This window comes from Anguilla rostrata, chromosome 5 (genome assembly GCF_018555375.3).
Source record: "Anguilla rostrata isolate EN2019 chromosome 5, ASM1855537v3, whole genome shotgun sequence".
In the NCBI taxonomy this organism is placed as follows: Eukaryota; Metazoa; Chordata; class Actinopteri; order Anguilliformes; family Anguillidae; genus Anguilla; species Anguilla rostrata.
Genome location: NC_057937.1, coordinates 61489871 through 61515632, shown reverse-complemented (window position 1 = coordinate 61515632; position 25762 = coordinate 61489871). Strand labels below are relative to the sequence as shown.

Below are 25762 nucleotides of genomic sequence, written 5' to 3'. Positions count from 1 at the left end.
CCAAATGCCGAACTGCCCACCATTACACACTGACACAGCCAAAGCAGATGGAAATTCACCCCCAGAAGCACATTCCCTCATGGCACCCGATAGACTATTTTAAAAAGGTGATTTTGCAGTGTGTATCCTCCTGAGACACGGATCGTGTTTTGTGCATTTTTTATTTCTCGTTGCCATTTCTATTTAGAAGCACCTGATTGCTATGGAAACTAAGCAACGTCTTTGAACAGGAAGTAGTTTTTAAAAAATGATGTCCTGGAATGATGACAATGAGTCTACGTTCACATAAAATTATGTAATTCGTAATGATAATATAATTTAGATTAATTATAATTAATGCAATTATAATAGCCTTGTACTGAAAAAGACAAGAAAATCACCAGTGTGTATCAAACGGTGTACTTCAATGTTAAAGCCTTGCATTACATGCGAAAAGTCAACACTCATGCAGGAGTGAATCATTGAATATTTCTTTATATTTGGATTGCTATTGCGCCACTATGGGGTTGGACTGGGCAAAGTCTTCAGGGCTGGAGTCTGCATCATACCGTCGGTGCCCATACAAACTTTCCGAACTGATATAAGAATGGACGGTCGGCGGATTTTACAGTGAATTTTGGAGATGAGACTCAAACTTGTGCAACCCGAGTGGGGTGTTTTATTTACAAAAGTGCCCACAACTATTATACAAACATTTATATACATATACAAAACAAAATCCGCAATTCCATTATACTTCCGTAATTCCGCCCGACTACCACCAGCCACCCTACTGACAACAAATGACCTGCTTATATAGTACACATTATTCGGACTATACCATTTCCATACCATATTCAATTATCTCACAGAAGAAATGACAGTATATTTTTACACATAGAAGTATTAATATATTTATTATCAGTTGCTACTTTCCATATAATAATGGCACATCTAATTGGGTACTAGAAAATATTCCCGAATACACTTTACGGTCTCCCCCGTTCAAAATTGCCAATTCTTCTTGTCCAGCGCGTCCAATAAAATTACACAGAATCGTGACATTCGGATTACGTCATTCCAGTTTGAACATGGAACAAACGGAACAAACAACGGTGAGTAGCAAGCTTTAACATTGCGTTGATCGAACATGGTATCCTAAAATAAATCCATTTAATGTTACAAACCAGATGTGTACGTTTACGTTATGTGCAGTACATTATGGCGCTGAACCGATGTACAGTGGCGAATGTGTTTGAGTTGAAAAACTGGAAAACATGCAAGGTGCGCACTACAATTAGAGCGGCGTACTCGCGCAAAACAACTGCTACCACCCAACCGACCTGGCCAGGTGCCTGTCATTTCCACACTGAGGTTTAGGACCTTGGCCAACACTTCTCCATTTTTTATCTCCCTTTTCTGTCGTTTTATTTATTTATTCATCATTGTACTTACCGTACAACAGGTGCTTTCCACAGTAATTCAGCTCCCTATGAGCATTACATATATTAACGGGTTTCATATTATTGCTTTTTAATGGCTGTTTGAGAGAACATCTCAGTCCTCGGAAACCTTCCCCAGTGACCTTCTGACTGATGAACACATCTTGTCTGAAATGAAGACCTTTAGCGCAGAATAATTTTAAACCGCAGAGTATGATGGATTCTCCTTGGCTTTTCGTCAACTCTAATGGCGCCTTAAAGAGTGTTTTTTTCCTTCTTCTTTTGTCTGAAGCATCGCTTATTACTTCTCATTTTTTCCCATTATCTTTCCATAAAAAGCCCTAAAAATGGGTGCGACGTAAACCTGTGAAAGTTCTTTAAAAGGTTGATAATTCAACATTAACATAAAAGTCATTTATCGTCATTACATGGACACTGCGATCTTGCTATATCATTGAGATTTTTAAATTGACCGAAATTAGTCATTATTTGCCTTGTGATCTGTTAGCAACTGACCAACATTCTAGAACACAATAAAAGTTTCAGTGACCTCTCGAAAACTTATAAAGTCAACCGATTTATGAGGCGATGTGATGCTTAAATCACACTTAAAGCATTGCCATTATATGCACACTCGCATATAATATATAATATCTTTAGGGACATGACTCCCTGTGAAGAGAGCGTGAGACAGGAAAGTGAAGATTGGGGGGGACACGCTCTGGATGCAGTGAAAGGGGGTATGACAGATGAGAGCTGACCGTATCCCCAGGGGGGGCGGAGCTGTCTCTCTTCAGACAGCGAATGGAATGGCCCGTGGCCTGAGACTCACAGGAAGCAGATAACGTCGCAGACAGGAAGTGTCTGATTGGATTCCCTAATAGAACCCAGCTTGCTACCGGATTCTCAGCCCAGAGGACAGCTGCTGACCTCATCACAAAAAAAAAAGCCCCTGCATCCCATCCTGTGTGTGTGTGTGTGTGCACGTGTGTGCGTATTCAGGGATAAAAAAGGTACAAAAAGGTACCTAAAAAAGTACAAATGCTTGTCCCTGGGATAGTACCCTATAGATGCATAAAATTCTACCCCTAGCCAGCAATGCATAATTCATTTGTATCTTATTGGTCGTAAAAGGTACTTATTAGTACCCAAATAGAATATAATTGGACTTTCAGGGTACATTTGGGAAATTTGTTCCTTAAAGAACAAAAATGTACTTCCATAGTACCTTTATTTCTGAGTGTGTGTGTGTGTGTGCGTAACAGTAACTGATGTGCATGTTGTTATTGTGTGTGTCTGTTCTGCAACAGTCCCTAGAATTATATCATTTATATTGTCCATTAAGGGCCGACTGAGACTGAGTCACATTGTGGTGTGGCGATTATCCAGCTGCAGATGGGGGTGAGGAGAAGGGGACTGGGGGGGGGAGGGTGGGCGAGGGGGCGAGTGGGGGGCTGGACATGTGCCCGATGACAGCCCATCCTGCCGAAAAACCTGTTTTATCCATTCATCACTGACCCCTGCCCCGGACTGAGACTGTGCACTGGCCCAGGAGCGTCGAATGGAGCCCCACTGCAGCACTCAGGACAGGAAGTGAGAAACGGGGCGCCCCATCCCAGCCGCCAGCCTGACAGAGAACAGGTCAGCGCGGGGTAACAATAACGTGCCAAAATTAAGAGCCTTACCTTGCTTCCATGGGGCCCTTCTGGTCCCTGTGGGGGGGGAAAAAAAAGGATACAAAAGATGAAAATTATTGTATAGCCTTCAGCAGGGCAGGCTGCAGCAAACTCATCCTTTTCCCATCTGGCCAATCAGCACAAATCGAACAGGATGTTGGCACGAGCAAGAGGAAATAATCAGCCCTTTTTCTTTTGGTTCTCTCTCAGGGAGAAAAAAAAAAAAAACGTCAAACTGTCACACATAACGGAAGAAAGCTTACTTAACACAAAACAGCCGAACGTTAGCCCGCAACGGCTCGCTGGTTTCCATAATGTGAATTTCAGCAGATTGGTAAGCAGATGGGCATTCGCGCTGTGCTGGCCCGTACAAACAGGGAGGACTTTTTTTTGCATCCCTTGCATGAAAAAAAAATACGGCCAAAACATTGCTTGGTTGCTTAATACAGTCATCTACTCCCAGATTTATGCAACTGGTAACCGGTAGCGAACGGTATTCCCCGGTGCACAGTGGCGTTTTATGGCCAATCATCGGCAGGGTCTGTTTGACTGCACGGTCTCGCCAAGTATGAAAATTACAGGCTTTGAATATTTCAGAGTAAGAGCGCGTCCAGCTTCTCCGGATAAGCCTGCATTGTCGCTTTTAATCTTGATTTTTTTGACCGCTCTTGACATTCGACGAGGTCAATTGCATCATCGCCTCTCAAAGAAGACAAATGGGCAACACAGTTTTTAAATGGCAATTGACGCCACTCCACTGTATCCCACTCGATTACTGTCAGAAGTTAAACCGGTTAAACTGATCTCATAAGCATTTTTCTTTAATACAGTGTCAATTACATGCATAGAAAACAGAATAATGTGCGTTTTTGATGCTCAATTAGCTGCCGTTATGTAATACATGCTGTTGTTATTTTACTTTGTCACTGACATATGCTTTGTACATTAAGTACATACATACAAAAATATTTTATAATGATGTACTGTATGCAGTTTCGTGTCGCGTTGATAGACAAAGTCTTCTCTCCAGCACCAATCACAGACACCACGCCCAGGGGTTGAGGGAATGGGGGGGGGGGCGCACGGATCCGGGACGTCCCATATGGGAGCCCAGCTGGAGAGGCAACGATGCGCCTCGGTCTGGACCTAGGTTCTGGCCCAGAAGCAGCTGAGTGACAAGGGGGGAAAAAACTCAAAACAAAAGAGTGCAGTGGTCCTACTGGGGCGACGTGTCTGTTCTCAGTTCCAGTTAACACGCTCGGTCTTCAAAACCCCTGTCATCACAGGACGTCCGGAGGGGACCGCAAGTCACTCACTGTGTTCCCATGGCAACCAACACGGAGATGAAGGGGGAGTGGGGTGGGGGAGTGGGTGTGGACGTTCTCAGCAGTCGGTACAGGAACTGGAAGATGCCATTTGGCACGTCTTGTCTGTTTGGGTGGGATTTTTGGCGGGGAGGGGTGGGGGTTTCCCCATTTTTCAGATCAGGTGCCAGGCATTCATCACATGAAAGGGGGGGGGGGGTCCCTGCTCAAATCCCACAACATGGGTCCTGTGTGTCTCCTCCATCTGAGCTTTGGAAGAGACACACTACTGGACCACCTAGCAGGGATGGATCTAGAGAGTACTCATGCAGGGAAAAAGATACGGGAAGGGGCTCTCACACACACACACACACACAGACACACACACATACACATACACAGTGTTTCCCACAGGGAAGCCACTAGAGGATGTGGTAGGAGATCATGGATCAAAAGCTCTTGGTGTGTGTGTGTGTGTGTGTGTGTGTGTGTGTGTGTGTGTGTGTGTGTGTGTGTGCCCATGTCCTTCTGCCTCCAATTGAGACATGTGATGTTGGAGAAGATCAGTATTTTCCTCATTAATCAGGAACGGTCTCATCGCTAGCAGTAGCAGGCACGCAGACGGAAAGCTCGTGTTCAGTTTGGGCGTGACACTAAAGCGATTTGCGCTACGGACAGATTCCAGACAGGTCTCCGGCTCCATCTGAGAGTGTACAGCACGCCACCAAGCCTTCTGTTTGCACTGGGGCTTTCTCTTCATAACGCACTTCTGTTACATAGCGCCTTTCACCTGGCGATATCAAAGGGCTTCGGTGTTCAGCATTCCATTACATTTATTACATTACAGGCATTTGGCAGACGCTCTTATCCAGAGCGACGTACAACAAAGTGTATAACCATAACCAGGAACAAGTATGACGAAACCCCTAGAGAGAAGTACCGGTCCAAGTACAGGGAACAACCGCATAGTTCAACCTGGACCCTGGTGGTTAAACTGATTAACACTAACAACGAGAACGGCAACAACGCAATCTATGGAAAAATAAAAATAAATAAAAATACAAGTAGTCGTTAAGACTGGCGCATCAACTAAGTCACCTATTAAACAGCTGCCTAGTTACAACCCTAAGTTTAGTCATTTACAGGGGGGGAAGGGATGGGGAGAGGTGCAGCCTGAAGAGGTGGGTCTTCAGTCGTCGTTTGAAATGGGTCACAGTCTCAGCTGTTCTGACCTCCACAGGGAGGTCATTCCACCATCGTGGGGCCAGAACAGAGAGGAGACGTGTTCTGGAAGTGCAGGTGCGAAGAGGGGGAGGTGCTAGGCGTCCTGAGGTAGCAGAACGGAGGGATCTGGCTGGCATGTAGGGTTTGAATATCTTTTGAAGGTATGCTGGGGCTGATCCCTTGACTGCCTGGTATGCTAGAACCAATGTTTTGAATTTGATGCGAGCTATAACAGGCAGCCAGTGGAGGGTAGTGAGCAGGGAGTTACGTGGGAGTGTCTGGGTAGGTTGAAGACCAGACGAGCCGCAGCATTCTGAATGAGCTGCAGGGGTCTGGTGGCAGATGCCGGTAGTCCAGCCAGAAGAGAGTTGCAGTAGTCCAGGCGGGATAGAACCATTGCTTGGACCAGGAGCTGGGTTGAGTAGGTGGTGAGAAAGGGCGGATTCTGCGGATGTTGTATAGGAAAAATCTGCATGCCCGGGTTACTGCTGCAATGTTGTTGGAGAGGGACAGCCTGTTGTCCATCATCACTCCGAGATTCTTGGCGCAGGGTGATGATGTCACTACGGTGTCCCTAAGGAAATGGAAAAGTCGAGGAGGGGAGAGGATAGAGCAGGAATAAAGATTAGCTCCGTCTTTCCCGGGTTGAGCTTCAGGTGGTGATTGTCCATCCAGCTCTGTATGTCCCTCAGGCAAGCGGAGATGCGGGCGGGGACCTGTGTGTCCGATGGGGAGAAGGAGAGAAAGAGTTGCGTGTCGTCGGCATAGGAATGATAGGACAAGCCATGGGCAGATATTACAGGGCCAAGGGATCTGGTGTACATGGAGAAGAGAAGGGGACCAAGGACTGAGCCCTGGGGAACTCCGGTGGTGAGGGGACGGGGTGGTGATACCTTACCCGCCCAGGCAACCTGGAAGGAGCGGTCAGAGAGGTAGGACTCAATCCAGTCAAGGACTGTGCCGCGGATCCCTGTTGCTGCCAGGGAGGACAGGAGGGTAGAGTGGTCCACAGTGTCAAATGCAGCGGAGAGGTCTAGGAGAATCAGGACAGAGGAGAGGGAGGCTGCTCGTGCGGCATGGAGTGACTCACTGACCGAGAGGAGTGCAGTCTCAGTCGAGTGGCCAGGCCTGAAGCCAGACTGGTGGGGATCAAGCAGGTTGTTCTCAGAGAAATAAGCAGAGAGCTGGTTAGATGCAGCACGTTCGAGTGTTTTGGATAGGAAAGGGAGGAGAGATACCGGGCGGTAGTTCTGAATGACTGAAGGACAGAGCAAACGCACATGCTTCAGGTTAACCGTAGTCTCAGAGTTACTCACTGTGTGTGTGTGTGTGGGGACGTGTGTACAACAGTATGAGAGATACGGCAGCGCGTGCATGTGCGTGCATACACGTATGTTGGTCGGCATGTGTATATGTGCACATGCATGTGTGTATGTGCGTGCATGCATGAATGTGTGTGCGCATGCATGTATGTTTGTGTGTGTGTGTGTGTGTGTGCATGTGTGTGTGTGCGCGTTTGCTCTGTCATGGCTGGTCTCCCAAGGTAAAGTCCCACCTTGCACATTATGGTTAGCAGGGTTTGGTTCCAGCTCCTCACCGCCCTCTATGGACCACTGTAATGTGGTTACAGAAGGAGGAGGGACGGATGGATGGCTGTTCAATTGGATTTGCTCCTTCCTGCCTGTAATGGATTTCACCAGTGAGAATGGAAAAGACACCCCAGGTCTGAATTCTGTCCAGATGGAGAGAGTAGGAACTGAAACATACTGCCTCTCCTCGAATCCGATTAGCCAAACCCAGATGCCACAGCAGTCCCGTCTGTATTTTAGTGCACCAGGTTTGCCCAAACAGCAAAACTCTCTCAGTTTTTAAAATAAATCCATTTAGGTGTTTTGCTTCTTCTTACAAATTCCTTAGCTTTTTTTTCAGGTAAACTTTACAGCACACTATCTTGAGTCCTGTGCCTCTGGGCATAAGTTAATGTGAAATTTTATCACGACAGCGCAGCTTCTGCCATCTGGTCACCCAGGAAGGGGCTGTCACTGCAAGATATCCCAAAAACCAGGAGGACGAGCCAGACATCAATTCAGATGCGTCTGTGATACGGGTCAGGAGATAAGCTGCTTCTTCATGTTCTCTTCCAAACTAATTTCGCTAGGCACAAATGAAAGCGAAATTTGTGAATAAAATTTCAATTATTTTTTTTTTTTTTAAGGAAAGACATTATCAGCTGAGACCAGTTTTATCAATGAGTCATTGGGTTTTTTTTTATTATTAGTTTTTTAAAATTCTGTTGTTGCTCGCCAAACACGATTTAGAGACAATATCAAGAAATCGCTTTAAATCAGTTCAAGTGGAGAACTCTGTCACGAAGTTAGCACGAAGCGCTGTATAAATTTCGTATGCGTGTCTAGCTGCTGGTGGTGACAGGGCGGCGGAAGGCTCGGGCTGTGATTCCGGAGGAAAACCACAGGTACTCCTTCACTTCAGTACGCAAAAAAACAACTCCGAGGTGAAAACAGCTGCGGGTATTTTTGGGATTTGGGGTGGGCGTGGGATCCATCTACCAGCTGGAATCCCACATTCCGCTCAAAGAAACAAAGACGAAAGCGCTGTACGCTCGCGCGGTTGCTAAGGATCGCGTTTAAACGCAAACCGCCTCCGCGGTTGCGAACCACTGCTGCTGAACAGAAAGCGCTCGTCTCGAAACTTTTAACTCCAACTGTGAGCATGTGGCACCGATGAAACCACACTGTCCCATTTGCAACTCGGCAAATAAACGACAACTTTGTTCTAACCAGCCCAAAATTGCTGTGGAATTGGCTTTCTTTTCTGTAACAGGAGCATCTATGTCAAAACACTGCACTGGGTGGTTACAAAATAAATAAAAAAAACCTCCTGGGACGTTCAGTCATTTGGATGGTTAGCTACAATTTGCAATGTTGCCACAGTCTCTGTAAACCTGCACAGAATCCAAACATCCAGTTTCAGCTCACTTGAGAACTCTGTTTCACTTCATTTGATTTTGATGGTCAAAAATTGAGTTACAGCCCCATCCTCTCCCAGCCAAGCACACCTGAGCATACATGATTTTGGATTGAAGGTTCATTAAGCAACCTGTTTGCAAGACACAAAAACTGGTGTCCATCCAAACCTTCAATGCTAGCATATTGGTTTTTTCAAGGGCAAAAGTTCCAAATTGCAACAAAAATTGACGAATGAGTAGCCTTGCAATAATCATAACATCCTCAGTCAGTGATTTATGAAGCTCTCCTAAACAGTATAACTAATGTTAACACTGCACAAATCAGGTGTTGAGTCCAGATCAGGTCTTACAGAACATTAAAAAAAAAAATCAGTCAGTTGTATTGTTGCATCTTTGAGGAATTACAGTCTTTTCTACCGTCTGCTTTTCTCCAGAGAAATGAGAAGAAACCAGGAAGCGACCGAGTAAAACCACGAAGGCATGCGAACTGGACTGTCATTAAAAGCTCGCTCATCGTTACGACTCGCGGATCATTTCCGCCCTCGTTCTGAGCCGGACCTTAAATGAACCAAGGCTTTGATCAGCCTCCATGGAAACCCCCATAAATCCCTGCACCCAACCACAGAGCGACCTGGACACACTGCCGTTTTACCCGTGAGTGCATTTCCATTTCCCCGCGAAATGGTCATTAATAACCGCTCTGGGTCGTTCCCAAAAAAAAAAAAAAAAAAAACCAGCGGCGTCGGCCATTTTCATCCTGGGCACGGCGAGGGGCGGGAAGACTTACCGACGGTCCGATCTCCCCCGGCACGCCCGGATCTCCCTGGGGAAAAAAAAGAAGAAAAAAGAAAGGAAACATAAGGAGCAGAAACGGGGTGTGACATCATCAAAAAATGGTCCCGCATATGCCCAACTTCAGCACCAAAGGCTCCTGGGCCATAGTCTTGCATAACTCAGTCAGGACGTCCAGACCTCACAAAACCCATTTTATTCGCTGTCTGCTACTGTACACCAGGCTGGCCAGTGGGGGAAGGGCTCCCCCCTCTACAGCCGGGTTCCTCTCGAGATTTCTTCCCATTCTCGCTTCCGTTTGAGGGTTTTCTCCCCACTGGGAGTTTTTTTAAATCTCTTGCTATCTGGAGGTTCAGGCCTGGGGTATAAGGCTCAAAGCCTCCCACCGCCCACCCCAAAAAATAAGAAATATGAAGCAATACTGCCACTGACCCCTGCCCCTCCTGGGTTGCCAATATGTCATCTAACCCCATAATGCCATAATGCAGAAAGTTGGCCAAGAGTAGCATCCACATTTTTTAATGTTCCAATATGTTATTTTAAAGTTTTCTCTTGTTAAAAAAAATATAATAAAATAGTTTTTTTTCCTGTGAAACTCCCAGAAAAACCACTTTTCCTCCATGAGCCATTAGTGTTTAATGGCCCTGGAAGATGATTAGTGTCTTTCAGCCCTCTTTAAAAGGCTTATTTGGATCTGCCTCGTTCCAGCTTTAATTAAAGCACCATTACATTTTTCAAAAACGGGCATGACAGGCTAATTTATTCATTTCAGGAGGTCTGCGTAACAAGTCAAACCAGGACGCAAGACGGGTCGCTTTCTGTCACAGAACATTGCCACTCATTATTAAATATATCAGTGTCTGGAACTTAATGTCTTGTGATTCATAAAGGCACTCGCTCGAGTACCAAGAGAAAGTTTGCGATAATAAAGCGAAAACTAAAAAAAAAAAAAAAAAACCACTTGAAAAATGGAAGTGCTTATACAACCATCTAGTTTCATTTTGATAAATGCAACCGTGCAGCGAATAAAATCAATATAACTGGAGGCAGAACACAGAGGTATGAACAACGTGTAATGTTGCTCCGCATCTTAAAACGATCCTTTCCTCTGACAGAACAGAGAGCTATTTTTTTTTTTGCATTAATATTTTGGGATTTTACAGTGGTGCACAGTTGAAAGGTTCTCCCAGTGGTTTCAAATAAAAAGGAGATCTTAAAATATGTATGCTTATGTAATCGACAGACATGAGGAATAACTTAAATTTTGCGGTGAGCTGAGGGGGTAGGGGGGTGTGGTGGGGGATGGGGAGATTTGTCCTGGCTTGTGCCAAAAAAGGAAAATATGATAATTGATGATACACGGACGATCCGTCACCCTGCTCCCATTCAGAGAATATTCCCTGAGGAGCTCATTGAACGTCCTTCCGTCTGATCTGAGGAAGTTCAGAAGGGCGTTACGGAATCCAGACCGTCAGTCAGGGGCGTGTCCAATGGGGTGGGGCTCTGGCCACCACTGGAACTTGATTGGCCACCCCAGTCATCTTCCCTACCTTTTCAGCTAAAATAGTGCATTATCATTGGCTAATATAACTGTTGCCAATAATTTCACAACATGTCTTCACGATACAGAATGATTTCATATTAGCTTGTTTCACGCATGTGGTTAGGAATACCGCTACCTGTTGTGCCATGTTAACCAACATAAGAGTTCCTCGGTAATAACCTCCGGTTACCAAATTAGTAGCAATTTGACTACACAGGTATAGTCAATACAGGTGTATTTTGACTTGACAGGTATAGTGAGAAGGGAAATGGTGGCTGACATGGCTGGGGAGTGAACGCCTGTCAGCATTCTCCCATAGTGATAGCAGAGGTTGCAGTGCTGAGTGCTGATTGGGCGTCTCAAACTGAGGGGGGGGTGAAAGGGGCGTTACTCACCATCAGTCCTGGCAGACCCCTGGGGCCGTCTTTGCCCGTGTCCCCTGGGGGGCCCCGGGGTCCGGGGGGGCCTGGAGGGCCGGGGGGGCCTGGGGGACCAGCCTGCCCCTGATCACCCTGCATCATATAGAGAGAGAGAGAGAGAGAGAGCAGGAGGGAGAGAGACAGAAAGGGGGAGAGGGAGAGAGAGGCATAGAGAAAGGGAGAGAGAGGGCAAGAGAGAGAGTGGGGAGAGAGAGAGAGAAAGGAGAGTGAGAGAGAAAGAGGGAGAGTGAGAGAGAGAGCAAGAGAAAGAGAGAGGGACAGGGGGAGGGAGGGAGAAAGACAGAGAGGGGGAGATGGAGAGAAGAAAGAGGGAGAGGGAGTGATAGAGACAGAGGGAGAGGGAGTGAGAGAGAGACAAAGAGAAAGTGAGAGAGGGAGGGAAAGAGAGTGTGTGAGAGAGTGAGCAAGAGAGCAAGAAAGACAGACAGATAAAGAGAAAGAGAGAGAGGGAAACAGAGAGGAAGAGAAAGAGAGAAAAAGAGAGAAAGTGTCTCAGTTCGCTGAAAAAGCAGGTGTTACAGAGTACGACATTAATGTAGGAAACAGAAGCAGAGAGAGAGGAATACTGCAGAAAATCTACAGGCTGCATTGATGTGCCATGGATGCTCTACAAGGCCAAAGGGGTCCCCAGCCTGGGTCCTGGAGAACCACAGGGCGGTTCTGCAGCCTGTTCAGAGCCAATCAATAGCTCCAATTAACCCAGTTAAATGGTTCAGATTCAACGAACCCAATTACAGGTTTCAGCCACAATTAACACAATTAAAGGGCTCAGACCCAATTATAGATTTCAGCTCCAAGTAACCCAATTAAAGGGTTGAGATCAAGCTAATCCAATGAAAGGTTTCAGCTCCAATTAACACAATTAAAGGGCTCAGACCCAATTATAGATTTAAGCTCCAAGTAACCCAATTAAAGGGTTGAGATCAAGCTAATCCAATGAAAGGTTTCAGCTCCAATTAACCCAATTAAAGGGTTCAGATACAATTAACCCAATTACATGGTTCAGATCCAATTAATCCAATTAAGGTTTAAGATCCAGTTGACAGCATATTGAACCAATGGTGTAATCTACCACTGCAACGCATCAATTAAGTGGTGAGTAACATCAAAAACCAGCACGCACTGTGACTCTCCAGGAGGCCTGGGAAACCCTGTTTGATGGAGGGGGAGGGGGGTAAGAGTGGTCCAAAACTTCCCTGTGAAATTTTACTGCAAAGGGTTTAAATCTCACAGAGGGACCCTGATTCCTGTCCATCCCATTAAAACTAGTCATTACGGATGGGGTTCTCATGCTTCACACGCTTTCAAGGAAATTAAACGGGACACTTCAGTCTTCCTTTCGGTCCAAAAGATGATATCTGAACAACTGGATATATAAATAGAAGCTACGCTACAAAAACCTTGTGTATTCCAAAACAAGCAGGCAAATGGAGGACAGATGGGGAGAAGAAGGGAGGAAAAGGAGGGAGAGAAAGAGGAGAGAGGAGGAGGGAAGGAGAAGAGGTTAAGGTGAAAGCATGACCCCCCCTTCTGAGGGGTGAGCACTACCTTAATGAGCCGTCGGTTAATGAGCTGCTGATCAGCGGAAAGAAAGCCGTGATTGATCTTAGGGAAGACCATCTGAGCAGGTGCGTGAGGTCAGAGGTCGAAGGTCGAAGGTCGAGGGGTGAGAGTCGGGGGGGTTCGGAGAGGATTACAGCCCAAGGAGGTCCCAAAAAGCCAAGGGTGAAAGGCAGAGAGAGAGAGAGAGAGCATTAGAAGACCTAAAAAAACAAAACACTAGGATCAGTGCCTTTATTGCTGGGAGGAATTCTGTCTTTTCCATTAGGGGGGTAAAAATGAGAGTCTGGGTCTGATCTTTAGCACCTCGCTAACCCTCTGACATCCCGGCGGGAGGGCGAACCTGAGGGGGAGAGAGAGAGAGAGAATTCCTCCGCAATAAAGACACCTCTCGACCCAAACGGGCCGGTACCGGGCCAGACCACAGGGACGGGCACAGCCCGCATCCAGAACACCAGAACCGCCGGAGCCAAATCTCTGACCTTCACCCAACTCTTCCCACCTGACGAATCACGAGGCGAAGGCTCTTTAACGATGTAGAAATATCAGCCAGGGGTTTGTTCTTGAGACACTCAGTGCCCTGTACAGTTTCAGTAGATGCCCCAAGCATAAACAAGGCATTTGGCATTTAAATAGCACTTTATAAACTGAAGGCTCTTAATAATGGCATTGAATTGTGAACATCTGGTATTCTTTAAAAATAATAATAATGTGTCAAATTAATTTATTATATCACCCTTTTTGCTGATCTTTCTTTAATATAACACTGAGGGGTAACAGCCAAACAAATCAATGTATCGTTTTTTGAACCATTTTGAACCATGTTTCCCTTTGTTTTTTTATTTTTAAACTTGTGTCCAGATCCTTCTTATACCATCTGGCATCTTGTGTGGAAAGTAAAAGCCACAAAGTGAGATGTGTGTTCACTGCACAGGCAGTGAGGACAGTCTGGGCTTAAAGCCTTAAGGTTTGAGCTCACAGTCCCAGGAAAGTTCTCTGTTGTCTGTCTTTGAGAGACAAATTTTAATCTACCATCAACCATTACACTACTTAAGTCACCCTGGATGAGTACATTGGCTAAGTACTTAACATTGTTGGTTGTTGTTTGTTGTTGTTGTTAGCAGTGAAATAGCACAAATCTCAAAACTCAAATCCAAATCAGAGGTCAGTCAGAAATTGGACTCGGGTGTTTCAGGGTGTGCTGTCTGATTGGCTGGCCCGGCTCCGAGGCCACACCCACAAACCTTGACGGTCAGGATCTGATTGCTTTGCAAAGCCGCCAACGCGGGGAGGCCGGGGAGCCCCTGGGGACACACAGCACAAAAGCCACAGCGGAGAGGTGACCCACAAACCCACCGCAAGACACAAGACACTGCACCCCGTTACCGGCCCGGTGTTGGCCCAGCGGCGGCCCAGCGTTGGCTCAGCGTCGGCACTGCCACTAGCATTTTGCAAACGACCACTAGCGGTCCACCAGCAGACCAGCTGAGGCAAGGCAGTGGGGATTAAGCCCAGCTGTTTGGGGGTGGCAGGTGCAGAGTAACTGGTGAATGGGTGGGTGGGGGGAGGGTGCAGAGTACTGGTGAATGGGGTGGGGCAAAGTAACTGGTGAATGGGGGGGCAGAGTAACTGGTGAATGGGGGGTGCAGAGTACCTGGTGAATGGGGGGGGGGCAGAGTAACTGTGAATGGGAGGGGCAGGATGGGATGGGCTCCCCCACTGAGTCTGGTTCCTCCCAGGCACAGGGAGTTTTTTTCCCTGGCTTGCTCTAGTGGATGGGTTTAGGCCCGGGTCCTACTGCAAAAGCATATTGTGACAAATGTTTGGAAAAATGTGCTTACAGGAATACATGTGATCGGATTCGATTTGGATTAGAGTAGAGCACCACTGCAGCGGCACTTTGCAAAATGGAGGTCCTGCTGACCGCAGTCCGATTGCTGGCCCGTATCACCGGTGCGCCGTAAAAAAAGCTTTCCCGCTCCCTTAAGCTCATTTGCAGCAGTATATAAATAACATTCAGGGACTCAGACAGTTTGTTAGCACCCTTCATGCTTGAGCTAAGCCTCTGGCACAGACTGCACACGTTTCGCTGGCCAGACACGCTCATAACACAAGCCTGAGGTGGAGCAGCTACAAGCAATTATTACTTTCAATTTGTCTTGTTTTTTTAATTTTCAGGCACTTCAGAGTTTCGCTCTAATCCGGGCCAAAGTCGCAGGCAAGTTCTGAAACAACTTCTGAGAGAAAGCAAATACTCAAACCCTTTCTTTTATAATAATAAAAAAAGATACGTTGTTTTCAACCTTTTTTTCCCCCAGTGTCTGTGAAATCTAGTGCTACCCCCGAGCATCACGCTGAGATATTTCTCTTCGTAGCACGCCGGACCCCTGCTGTCGAAGCCGCGGGCGCTAAAGTAGCGTTGACGCGGTTCGCACGCTGACACAGAAAAATGCAGCGGCCCGAAGCATGTCATGTGACCGCGTAACAGCTGAGCCGGTTCTGACCCACGACTCGAGAGTCACTGTTTTTACGCTCCCGATCGCTCAAAGTCTCTGAAGTTATATCACCACACAGGAAAATACCAGCGTGTGATTTAAAAAAATAAAAAATCTTTTAACTCGAATCTAAAGCTGCTTTGTTTCCGCACTGAACCAGCAAATATTTCTCCCATTCTCGTCTCTGATTCATATTTAATCTCTGCCCCTTTTTTTGACGATGTGTCGATTATTGAATATAATATGGTTGCCTTTCCACGCTTTGCCATTAGCTTTGACTGAAAACAACAGAGCCCAAAGTATTGTGGGCAATTAAGTACTTCAATATTCAGAAAGTCTGCCTGCCGGACAAGCAGGAAACAAGACACTGCAGGAGACCATGACCTTTAACCCAGGGCCAAAATTACAGTTGGCTTGTGGCCAAAAGACTCATGACTTCTGAGGAAGGCAAGCAGCCTAAAACAGGCCACCTGTGACAGACCTGCACCTCTATGAGATGACTATCCTAAAACAGGCCACCTGTGACAAGACCTGCACCTCTATGAGATGACTATCCTAAAACAGGCCACCTGTGACAAGACCTGCACCTCTATGAGATGACTATCCTAAAACAGACCACCTGTGACAGACCTGCACCTCTATGAGATGACTATCCTAAAACAGACCACCTGTGACAAGACCTGCACCTCTATGAGATGACTATCCTAAAACAGACCACCTGTGACAAGACCTGCACCTCTATGAGATGACTATCCTAAAACAGACCACCTGTGACAAGACCTGCACCTCTATGAGATGACTATCCTAAAACAGGCCACCTGTGACAGACCTGCACCTCTATGAGACTATCCTAAAACAGACCACCTGTGACAGACCTGCACCTCTATGAGATGACTATCCTAAAACAGACCACCTGTGACAAGACCTGCACCTCTATAAGATGACTATCCTAAAACAGGCCACCTGTGACAGACCTGCACCTCTATGAGATGACTATCCTAAAACAGGCCACCTGTGACAAGACCTGCACCTCTATGAGATGACTATCCTAAAACAGGCCACCTGTGACAAGACCTGCACCTCTATGAGATGACTATCCTAAAACAGACCACCTGTGACAGACCTACACCTCTATGAGACTATCCTAAAACAGGCCACCTGTGACAGACCTGCACCTCTATGAGACTATCCTAAAACAGACCACCTGTGACAAGACCTGCACCTCTATGAGATCACTATCCTAAAACAGACCACCTGTGACAAGACCTGCACCTCTATGAGATGACTATCCTAAAACAGACCACCTGTGACAGACCTGCACCTCTATGAGATGAGTATCCTAAAACAGACTACCTGTGACAAGACCTGCACCTCTATGAGATGACTATCCTAAAACAGACCACCTGTGACAGACCTGCACCTCTATGAGACTATCCTAAAACAGGCCACCTGTGACAAGACCTGCACCTCTATGAGATGACTATCCTAAAACAGACCACCTGTGACAAGACCTGCACCTCTATGAGATGACTATCCTAAAACAGACCACCTGTGACAAGACCTGCACCTCTATGAGATGACTATCCTAAAACAGGCCACCTGTGACAGACCTGCACCTCTATGAGATGACTATCCTAAAACAGGCCACCTGTGACAGACCTGCACCTCTATGAGATGACTATCCTAAAACAGACCACCTGTGACAGACCTGCACCTCTATGAGATGACTATCCTAAAACAGACCACCTGTGACAAGACCTGCACCTCTATGAGATGACTACCCTAAAACAGACCACCTGTGACAAGGCTTCATTCTTGCACTACATTTCGTTCACATTCCCCCGTCCACAGTAAAACTCCATACGCGGTGGGGACGATTACTGCTCTTAGCCGACTACCAGCCGGACGGATGGAATCAAATTTAAAACACAATCACGGGTTCGCCGTCACTATCCAGCTCGACCTTCCAGCCCGATCAGGAAACAGGATGCGCGCGACACGCAACTGCGTCAGGGGGACGAGGTGGAAAAACAAGAAGGCCCTCGCGGCGGAGTTCTCATTCGCAGGCGAGCGCGAAGCTTTCTTTCGAAAATGCAGAATTTATGAAGATGACCTTGCGGTCATCATCATAACGCTTTTAAAACATTTATGAGGTCCCCCGAAGCGCTCGGAGCGTTCGGTGTTTATTGGACGGCCCCGCGGCACTCTGGGATAGCTGCGCGCGCGGCGAGATTAAGCGCGGGACAGCGAGGCGGTCGGGCCGCCGTGGCCCGATAAAATAAACATAATGCCCCTTAAATCTCCAGGGCTTTATGATTTCAAGTGCAATTCCATTCAAACTGCACCGTTAGCAAACAGATGCGCCACTTTCCCCCCCCACCCCGCCACCCCTGACTCCGACTCTGCGCATACACACACGCATACACATACGCACACCCACACGCGTGCAAGCAGCTAGCCTAAACCGTCAGTTTACTGTGCTGCTGTGCAGTCAGCACAAAACAGTCAACGTAGAGCGCACAGTGTTAAACGACTGCAATCCGCTCATGCAGAACAGCGCAGTTACGTGGCTGCGGTGATGACACTGCTGTACAAATAAAACAGGAACTGCTGCAAAATGAACACAATGACCCACAGGCGCTCCACACGGACATGGGTTTTTAATTCTACCGCAACGACGTGCCAGTCGTTCGGTACAACTTTTTAAATCATCGCACAATGAGTTTGCACAATCAAAACAGAGTCCTGTGTGTATTTAGCTGGGGACTGGACAGGGTGGTGGGGGGGGGGGGGGGGCCTTCATCATAACTGCTGTTGTTTTGACATTTGACCCTGTTTGACATTTGACCCTTTTTGACATGTGACCCCCACCACCAGACCTGCACAGCTGGCGCAGGCCAGTGACCCTTTTACACGGTGGGTAGCAAAGGAAGTACCACCCTGGTACTGAGGTTTAGGCCCATTCACACACACAAACACACACTACACACACACTACACACACACACACACACACACACACACACACACCTGGTCTAAGACCCCAACTCTTTTGGGAAAAGTGGCAGGAGATCTTTAATAACCGCAGTGTGTCAAGACCTTGTAGAGTCTCATCTGAAGTAGAGACTAGCTCCAGTTGCTATAGCTACCACACAGGAGTTTTTCGGTGTGTGAAAAAATGCAGGTAGAGGAATTCGAATTTGAATTTGAGTTTGAATGTGATCACAAGAGTACTAGTCTCCCGTTGGGTTAACCGGTAAATACGACAAGTCGGTTATTAATTAACTGAATCCACCTGTTTAGCCATTTCCTCGCAATGAAGCTTTAAAGCCCGAAGGCGCCATAAACGTAACCACAGTAAACGGTTTGTGAACAAAGATGGAGGACAGACAAACACTCCCATTAAAACCTGATTACTGCGGGCGAGCACGCGCACGGCACCTGAGGTTCTAAACGATAAGTGCAAGGAAGACGCTAATAAGTGAAGTAATCACGAGGTCATGAAAAACCTATTTCAGCGTATCGCTTTCCCCATAACGAGCCGGATGACTAAGTTTGATCGACGATAATCGCGGTAATTCTCTAATTCTGTGTGTTTTGAGCGAGGCCTTCTTCCGCAGCGCGGATCAGAAGCGCCTCTGATTTCCGGCTCGTCCATCAGAGCGGTTCTGGCACCGTTCCGTCTTAGCGCCGCTTAGCACGCTCCCGCTAATGCATCGCCAGAGCCAGCGCGCGGTTCGTCAGAGCGGCCTGATCCGATTCGGCGGCGCGAGAGCGTCTCCGTGACCCCCCCCCAAGGGCTTCCCGCCTTAATGGCGGTAATGTGCGCGGGTAAGTTAATTTAGCGCACGGCTCACGGCGGGGGCAGATGGGCGGGGGCAGGTAGGTGGGGGCAGGTGGGCGGGAGGCAGCCTCGTAAATTCTTTAGCGGTACGACGGCTCGACCGTTTCCCGCGAGGCAAACCCACAGAGCGATCGCCGGCCCCCGGCCTGGTTACCGTCCGCCCGTCCTCTAACGGAGTTATACTCCAATACGGAGAGCCAATCACAACTGGTCCTGAGAGGAGTTTAGCAATAAGGGTCAACGTCCGCCCATCCTCTAAAAGAGTTATCCAATATGGAGAACCAATCACAAACCATCTGGAGAGGAGTTCAGCAGTAAGGGTCAACGTCCGCCCGTTCTCTAACGGGGTTATCCAATATGGAAAGCCAATCACAAACCGTCTGGAGAGGAGTTCAGCAATAAGGGACAGAACTGCCTGTGGACTGGTGTAGAGGTGGCAGTTTTGGGGTGGTGGCAGGGATGGGTGCTATTGGGGGGTGTTCTTGTACCCCTTCCAGGGCAGGTAACGAGTTTGAAAGAGTATCCAGGGCAGCTGTGTTGGCCCCTGGTATGCAAACTCAGTTTACCACCAACAGGAAGGGAGCGATGCCTCTGGAGACTCATAATGAATCCCTGTGAGATCTGCTGCAGATTGCGGTCATAATAAACCAGATATCACCCTGCTTCAGTCCACAGCTCTCTCCCTCTACACCCCCCCCCCCACCCCATCCTCACTTTTTATTTTAAGCACAAAAGACTGTCATCCCCTTTCGTTCCAGGTAACGGTCTGCACCCCTGGAGAAGTTTGGGTAAAGTACCCGAGTCAAGATAGAGAATAATGGAAGTGATTAAATCGCTTCAGTGTGACATCTTGTCAAACACACTTACTTTTCTATGGTCTTGACCCTCATTTCCTTTCTGTGGCATTAAAGTCAGTTTTATTATTTATATTTGAGGAAACTGGTTCCCTACTGAACTGCCAACACATTTTCCCTGATTATTCACATCCCTAAACTGGACTGATTTTTTTTATAAAGTGCATCTATTGAGGCAAAGTGTTCATATGAGTGTTATGCTCACTAAATGTTTCCAATAATTAACCTTCATAACGATACTCTCTGAACTAGCGCTGGCAAATTATTTTTTATGAAAGAAGTTACATTTTAATGGATTTAACAACAGACTGAAATCAGCGGGTTTGTAATTTCTGAAATGGCGCACAACAGGTCATCGATACCAAGTCCAGCGTAGTTTAAACCTCAAAGGGAAAATGGCCGACGAACAGCACGTGAACTGAGCAACAGACTGGATGCAACACAAGCCAGCGAACACAGCAGGTCCCCCCCGCACAGAGTCTGAGAACCTCCAGGCTGTGGACTCTGCTAACCCTTATCTGTTCACTTAAATGCTCGTAATGGAAGAGACAGATTGAGACTCAGATCCACATATTGATTTCAGTAAGAAAATTAAGCCAATCAGCCAATTAAGCCAGACAGAGGGCCAATCAACGAAGATCAACCAGTGACTCATCGCTAAGAGTCCCGGACCTCTTATCAAAGAGCATTACACTCTGGCGCCAAATAACTGCCTGATAAAAATATACTACCTTTCACCTCCCATCATACCAGCAACTATAGCCAGCAACAGCACAGGGTTCGATATCATCGCTGAAAAATGCTGACAGAGAGAGTGTGTGTATGTGTGTGAGAGAGAGCGTGCGTGTGACTTTGTGTGTGTGTATGTGAGTGAGAGTGAGTGTGTGTGTGTGTGTGTGTGTGAGAGTGTGTGTGTGTGAGAAAGCGTGCGTGTGACTGTGCGTGTGTGAGTGTGTGTGAGAGAGAGAGCATGCCTGTGACTGTGTGTGTGTGTGTGTGTGTGTGAGAGAGAGAGAGCATGCTTGTGACCGTGTGTGTGTGTGTGTGTGTGTGACTGTGTGTGTGAGAGAGAGAGAGCATGCCTGTGACTGTGTGTGTGTGTGTGTGTGTGTGTGTGAGAGAGAGAGAGAGAGCGAGCATGCTGGTGACCGTGTGTGTGTGTGTGTGTGTGTGAGAGAGAGCGTGCGTGTGACTGTGTGTGTGTGTGTGTGTGCGTGTGTGAGTGTGTGTGTGACTGAGTGAGAGTGTGTGTGTGTGAGAGAGAAAGCGCGTGCGTGTGACTGTGTGTGTGTGTGTGTGTGTGTGTGAGAAAGTGTGCGTGTGACTGTGTGTGCGCGCTTGTTTTGTAATTCCCATGCGTTTCAAACGTGCATCATTCCGGCGGGGAGACGGCGTTCCCCGGAGCGCTGGGCAGCGCTGGGAAGACCTACCCGCGGTCCCGGGTCTCCAGGGTCCCCCTGCAAGAGACCAGAACAGGGATTATGAGCAGCGGGAAGAGCAGGACGCACAGCACACACACACCAGCCTGGGAGAACCAACTACAACCACACACTGCGAATACCGCGCGAACCGCACAAAGATCAGCAGCAACCTCTGTGGTAAAGAGCAGTCTTCTGTAGCAACACAGATCAAGGCTGGGGGTGAGGGGAGGGGGTCTTTCCTGGCCTTGTGTGTGTGTGTATGTGTGTGTGAGAGAGAGAGTCAGCGCGCGTGTGTGCGCGGCGTATGTGAGTGTGTGTGTGTGTGTGAGAGAGAGAGACCGAGAGAGAAAGAGAGTCAGCGCGCGTGTGTGCGCAGCGTATGTGAGAGTGTGTGTGTGAGAGAGAGAGAGAAAGAGAGAGAGAGAGAGAGTGTGAACGCACATGTGCGCGCGCGTATGTGAGAGAGAGTGTGTACGAGAGAGAGACTGAGTGTGTGTGAGAGAACGAGAGAGAGGCGTGTGCATTGAGTGTACGTGCGAGACAGAAGCATGTGTGTGTGTGAGTGCGCAGCAGAAGGGTGTACAACAGGAACAATGACAAACTGAGGCTTAAAGAGTCAGAATGAAAACAGAGCACACACACACACGGAGATGTGCTGCGCATTACTGAGGAGCTGCAGTGAAGCCGCTCGAGGGGAAGTGTGAGCGTTAGCGCTGTCTGCGCTAGGACTAGCGTGGACGCTAAGCGGCATTCAGAGGGGAGGCGGGGTCAGACTGCGGCCGTCCGACTCAACTTCACACAGGCACTGCGGCCTTCAGGGGAGAGCAGAGCAGCACCCAACGCGCTACACACAATCATAAACCCGCAAAACGTAATCATAAACATGCAAAACATAATCATAAACCCACAAAACACAATCATAAACCCACAAAACACAATCATAAACGCACAAAACACAATCACAAACCCGCAAAACATAATCACAAACCCGCAAAACACAATCACAAACCCGCAAAACACAATCACAAACCCGCAAAACACAATCACAAACCCGCAAAACATAATCACAAACCCGCAAAATATAATCATAAACCCGCAAAACACAATCACAAACCCGCAAAACATAATCATAAACCTACACAACATAATCACAAACCCAACTGCACTTTGAGTTTAAGCTGAAACGCGCGCCCGTTCCTTGAGCCCCCGTGACCTTGGGCGCGACCTTGAACGGCACCCGCAGGTGCCTCGCCGAACGTCCGCGAGAAGAAAAAAAAAACGCGAGGCGGCTCTCCAGAGGGAGCGGTGAAAAAATGTATTTTGCGTGCCCTTTGATCCTTTCCAGGTGATGCATATCTGTACAGCGCACGCGTCTACACAATCTCCGCGTCCGGTAGTGACAAGAGACCGTCTTTTTCTTTTCTCTTCTCCCCCCCCCTTCCAGATTCTATTTCCTAACTCTCTCCCTCACTTCCCCTTTTTCTTTCTTTTTTTGTTTTTTTTTAATCAAAGTCTGTTCAGTGGAGCATATTAATGCAATATCATTAATGCGGTTCACCTTGGTTTTCTACACAATGCGGGGGGATTTAGATATTTTCCAAACGAGACCCCGGGATCACGTGACGTTGGTCTCCAGCGGCAACCACGGAATGTCGTGCAAAGGACGTTTTTGAAAACATTCTAATTATGAGCAGGATGGGGGTAGGGGGGTGTGGGGGTGGGGGGGGGGATAAATATCCACATAATTCAGTTGTTTGGTTACCGTACCTTGTCTCCTTTAAGACCAGCAGGACCCTAAAGAGAAAGAAAGAGGAGAGAAACACAAAATGACAGGCACAGAGGGGAGTATTTATACCTTAATTATTAACAACAAGCTCGTACGGAACAGTAAATATTCAGCAGGAAAGCAGTTACCATTTTTTTTTTTTTAAAGATTGAGGCAGAACATCGAGCCAGCTACTTCCCGACCAATCACAGTGCAGTGCTATACTTCTCTACCACTGGACTGGCTGGTGGAGGACATGTTGAGAATGACAAAATGCAGCAATATCTCTGACAGAATCACACCTTAATAGTATCAATTCAACTGTTAACAGAGTCTGCAGAAGACATCAAATTTACTCTATCAGAGTAAAATATACTCTATCAGAGTTAAACACTTTGCTGTGTAGAGCAGCGGGGGGGGAGGGGGGGCGGGGCGTTTGGGGTGTGGCGGTGAGGCTGGAAGCCTCTTTATGAAAGAGAAGCATGTACAAGTTGTCTTGCTGGACATGTGGAGGGTGGCGGTGTACGAACCTGTCTTGTAACCTAAAAGGTCACAGTTTCGATTCCCAAGTAGGACACTGCCGTGGTGTCCTTGAGCTAGAGGTACTTAACCCGCATTGCTCCAGTATATATCCAGTTGTATAAATGTAGATGTAAATGTAAACGCTATGTACAAAAAGTTGCGTAAATCCCTCTGGATAAGAGCATCTGCCAAATGCCTGTAGTGCAATGTAATGTACTGTACTACACCGCAATGTACTGTTCTGTTATGTGATGTAAGCTCCCAATCAGTTTTGTCGAGCGGCGTCCCCTGAGTTGTGCGCCTCTGGGTCGGCGCCCGAAAGTGGGGGGACGCACGTTTCCACGGGCCGCGCCACCCGCCATAACCATCAGTTAGCCTCGCCCGCGGTGCCCGTGGCGAGCGTGAACACAAAAAGACCCGTCCAGTTGTTTTACGGCTCCAAACTTCATTGCACATAAATGGCTTTTTTTTTTTTTTTTTTTTTTTGTGTGGCACCGTTTGGAAAATTAACTGCAAATTGAATAAGGCGGCGCCGCCGCTGGTGTGTTTATCCGCCGGGTGATCGATGAGGAGACGAGCGCGCGTGGGGCGGGGCGCACGCACGCCCTCGGCCCTCCGTTCGTTTCAGAACCGCCGAGCCGGACTCCGCTTAAAAAAAATATAAATATACACGCACCGTCACTTTTTATGCGCGGACGTGCGCGGGACGCCTTCGGAAGGCAGCAGCTCTCTCTCTCTCTCTCGCAGTGCGGACGTGCGGAGGACGCCGCTTAGCCTACGGTCTCGGATTCTCTACACAAAACCCTTCCTCAGGCAGGAAGATCGATTTCACCTTGATCTACGCACCACAAAGACAACAGCGCCACGAGCTGCGATATAACACTTGTTATTACCAGCTACGACAGCTTATTACTAGCCAAGACAAATGTAATAACACTTATTGCGTGCGCTGAAATTTTAAATACAAGATTCAGCATACATTTGATAAAATATTTATTGCACACTGTGGCAGTTTTATGACATCTCTAGAAAGAGGTGCACGGTCATGCCTGGTTCTGATATTACCATAATTCGAGCAGAGTGTTACCCCACCTTCTTTACCCCAGTCCAGGTTGCTGGATGTTGGGCCCACTTATGACCCGATGGCCCGTCCACCAGGTCATCCTGGTTTTGTAAATTTGGACAATCAGGCCTTGACCTCCGGAACGCCAGCCACCGCTGCAGTGAGTCAGCTGAGTTGCCAAGCAACATCATTCCATTCCAAGGCCTGCACAACAGAGTCTGCCAGACCACAGGGGGGCGCTGCTGCTGCAGCACTTACACACTGATGTGGGAGCCGCCCAGCCAACCAGAACCCTCCCTCCTTAGCCAATCATCCAAGCACATGGGAGATCCTGGCCACAGCTGCCTACACACAACTGAGTAGGATTTGGCTGTGGACCACGGTGATCGTTTTGGCAAGACACGCCTCCCAGAAGCCCTTAATGCCACTTGCTTCTTCATTAAACCCGGGCTGTAAACCGGAATAGCCCGTGGAGGAAACACGGCCGGGCTCCAGCTCATTTGCTGTATTGTTATTGATATCGTACAGATGCACTGATCGATATAGCATGTGGATCTGCTGATAGAGTGGACCCAATCAATAGGACGAGCCATCACGTTGATTTAAATATTAGTGCATCTTCACAGCATGCGCACACACACATCACCTGGTATGGATGTAAATACCTTCAAATTAATGCTGACAATCTGCACTTCTTTTATACGACTCTGATGAAGATGCAGCAGCATTAAAATGCGTCATTTTTTTTTTGCACCATTAAAGGGCTCCCGATGTTTTCCTTTTGCAGTCTGAACTTTAACCTTTATTTCAAATCAAAATGTGTCGAGCCAAAGCAACGAATACTGTGTCACTG

At 47.6% G+C, this 25762-nt stretch overlaps 1 protein-coding gene and 1 long non-coding RNA gene across 16 annotated transcripts in view; one reads left to right on the top strand and one right to left on the bottom strand.

Annotated features, from left to right (window-relative positions):
* Window positions 1-23393, bottom strand: part of LOC135255852 (collagen alpha-1(XXV) chain-like) — a 59746-nt gene extending 36353 nt beyond the window's left edge. For 7 of the 13 annotated variants that reach the window (XM_064337575.1, XM_064337577.1, XM_064337567.1 and 4 more), the window contains exons 1-6: window positions 23327-23368; window positions 21569-21595; window positions 12935-13006; window positions 11342-11458; window positions 9399-9434; window positions 3107-3133 (exon numbers count right to left, since the gene is read on the bottom strand). In XM_064337575.1, coding sequence (XP_064193645.1) covers window positions 3107-3133; window positions 9399-9434; window positions 11342-11458; window positions 12935-13006 — 252 coding nt within the window. In that variant the 5' untranslated portion in view covers window positions 21569-21595; window positions 23327-23368. Of the gene's footprint in view, window positions 1-3106; window positions 3134-9398; window positions 9435-11341; window positions 11459-12934; window positions 13007-14190; window positions 14251-21568; window positions 21596-23326 lie in introns of all 13 variants that reach the window. The other 6 variants (XM_064337565.1, XM_064337571.1, XM_064337574.1 and 3 more) reach the window with 2 other exon arrangements.
* LOC135255856 (uncharacterized) lies at window positions 912-10360 on the top strand. 3 transcript variants are annotated; one of them, XR_010330298.1, is made up of 4 exons: window positions 912-1094; window positions 7202-7348; window positions 7628-7732; window positions 9046-10360. It is a non-coding gene; the product is annotated as an uncharacterized LOC135255856 (long non-coding RNA). The 3 variants fall into 3 exon arrangements; XR_010330299.1 differs by having other exon boundaries at window positions 7199-7348; XR_010330297.1 differs by lacking the exon at window positions 7202-7348 and having other exon boundaries at window positions 927-1094.
* Window positions 23394-25762: the final 2369 nt, after the last annotated feature.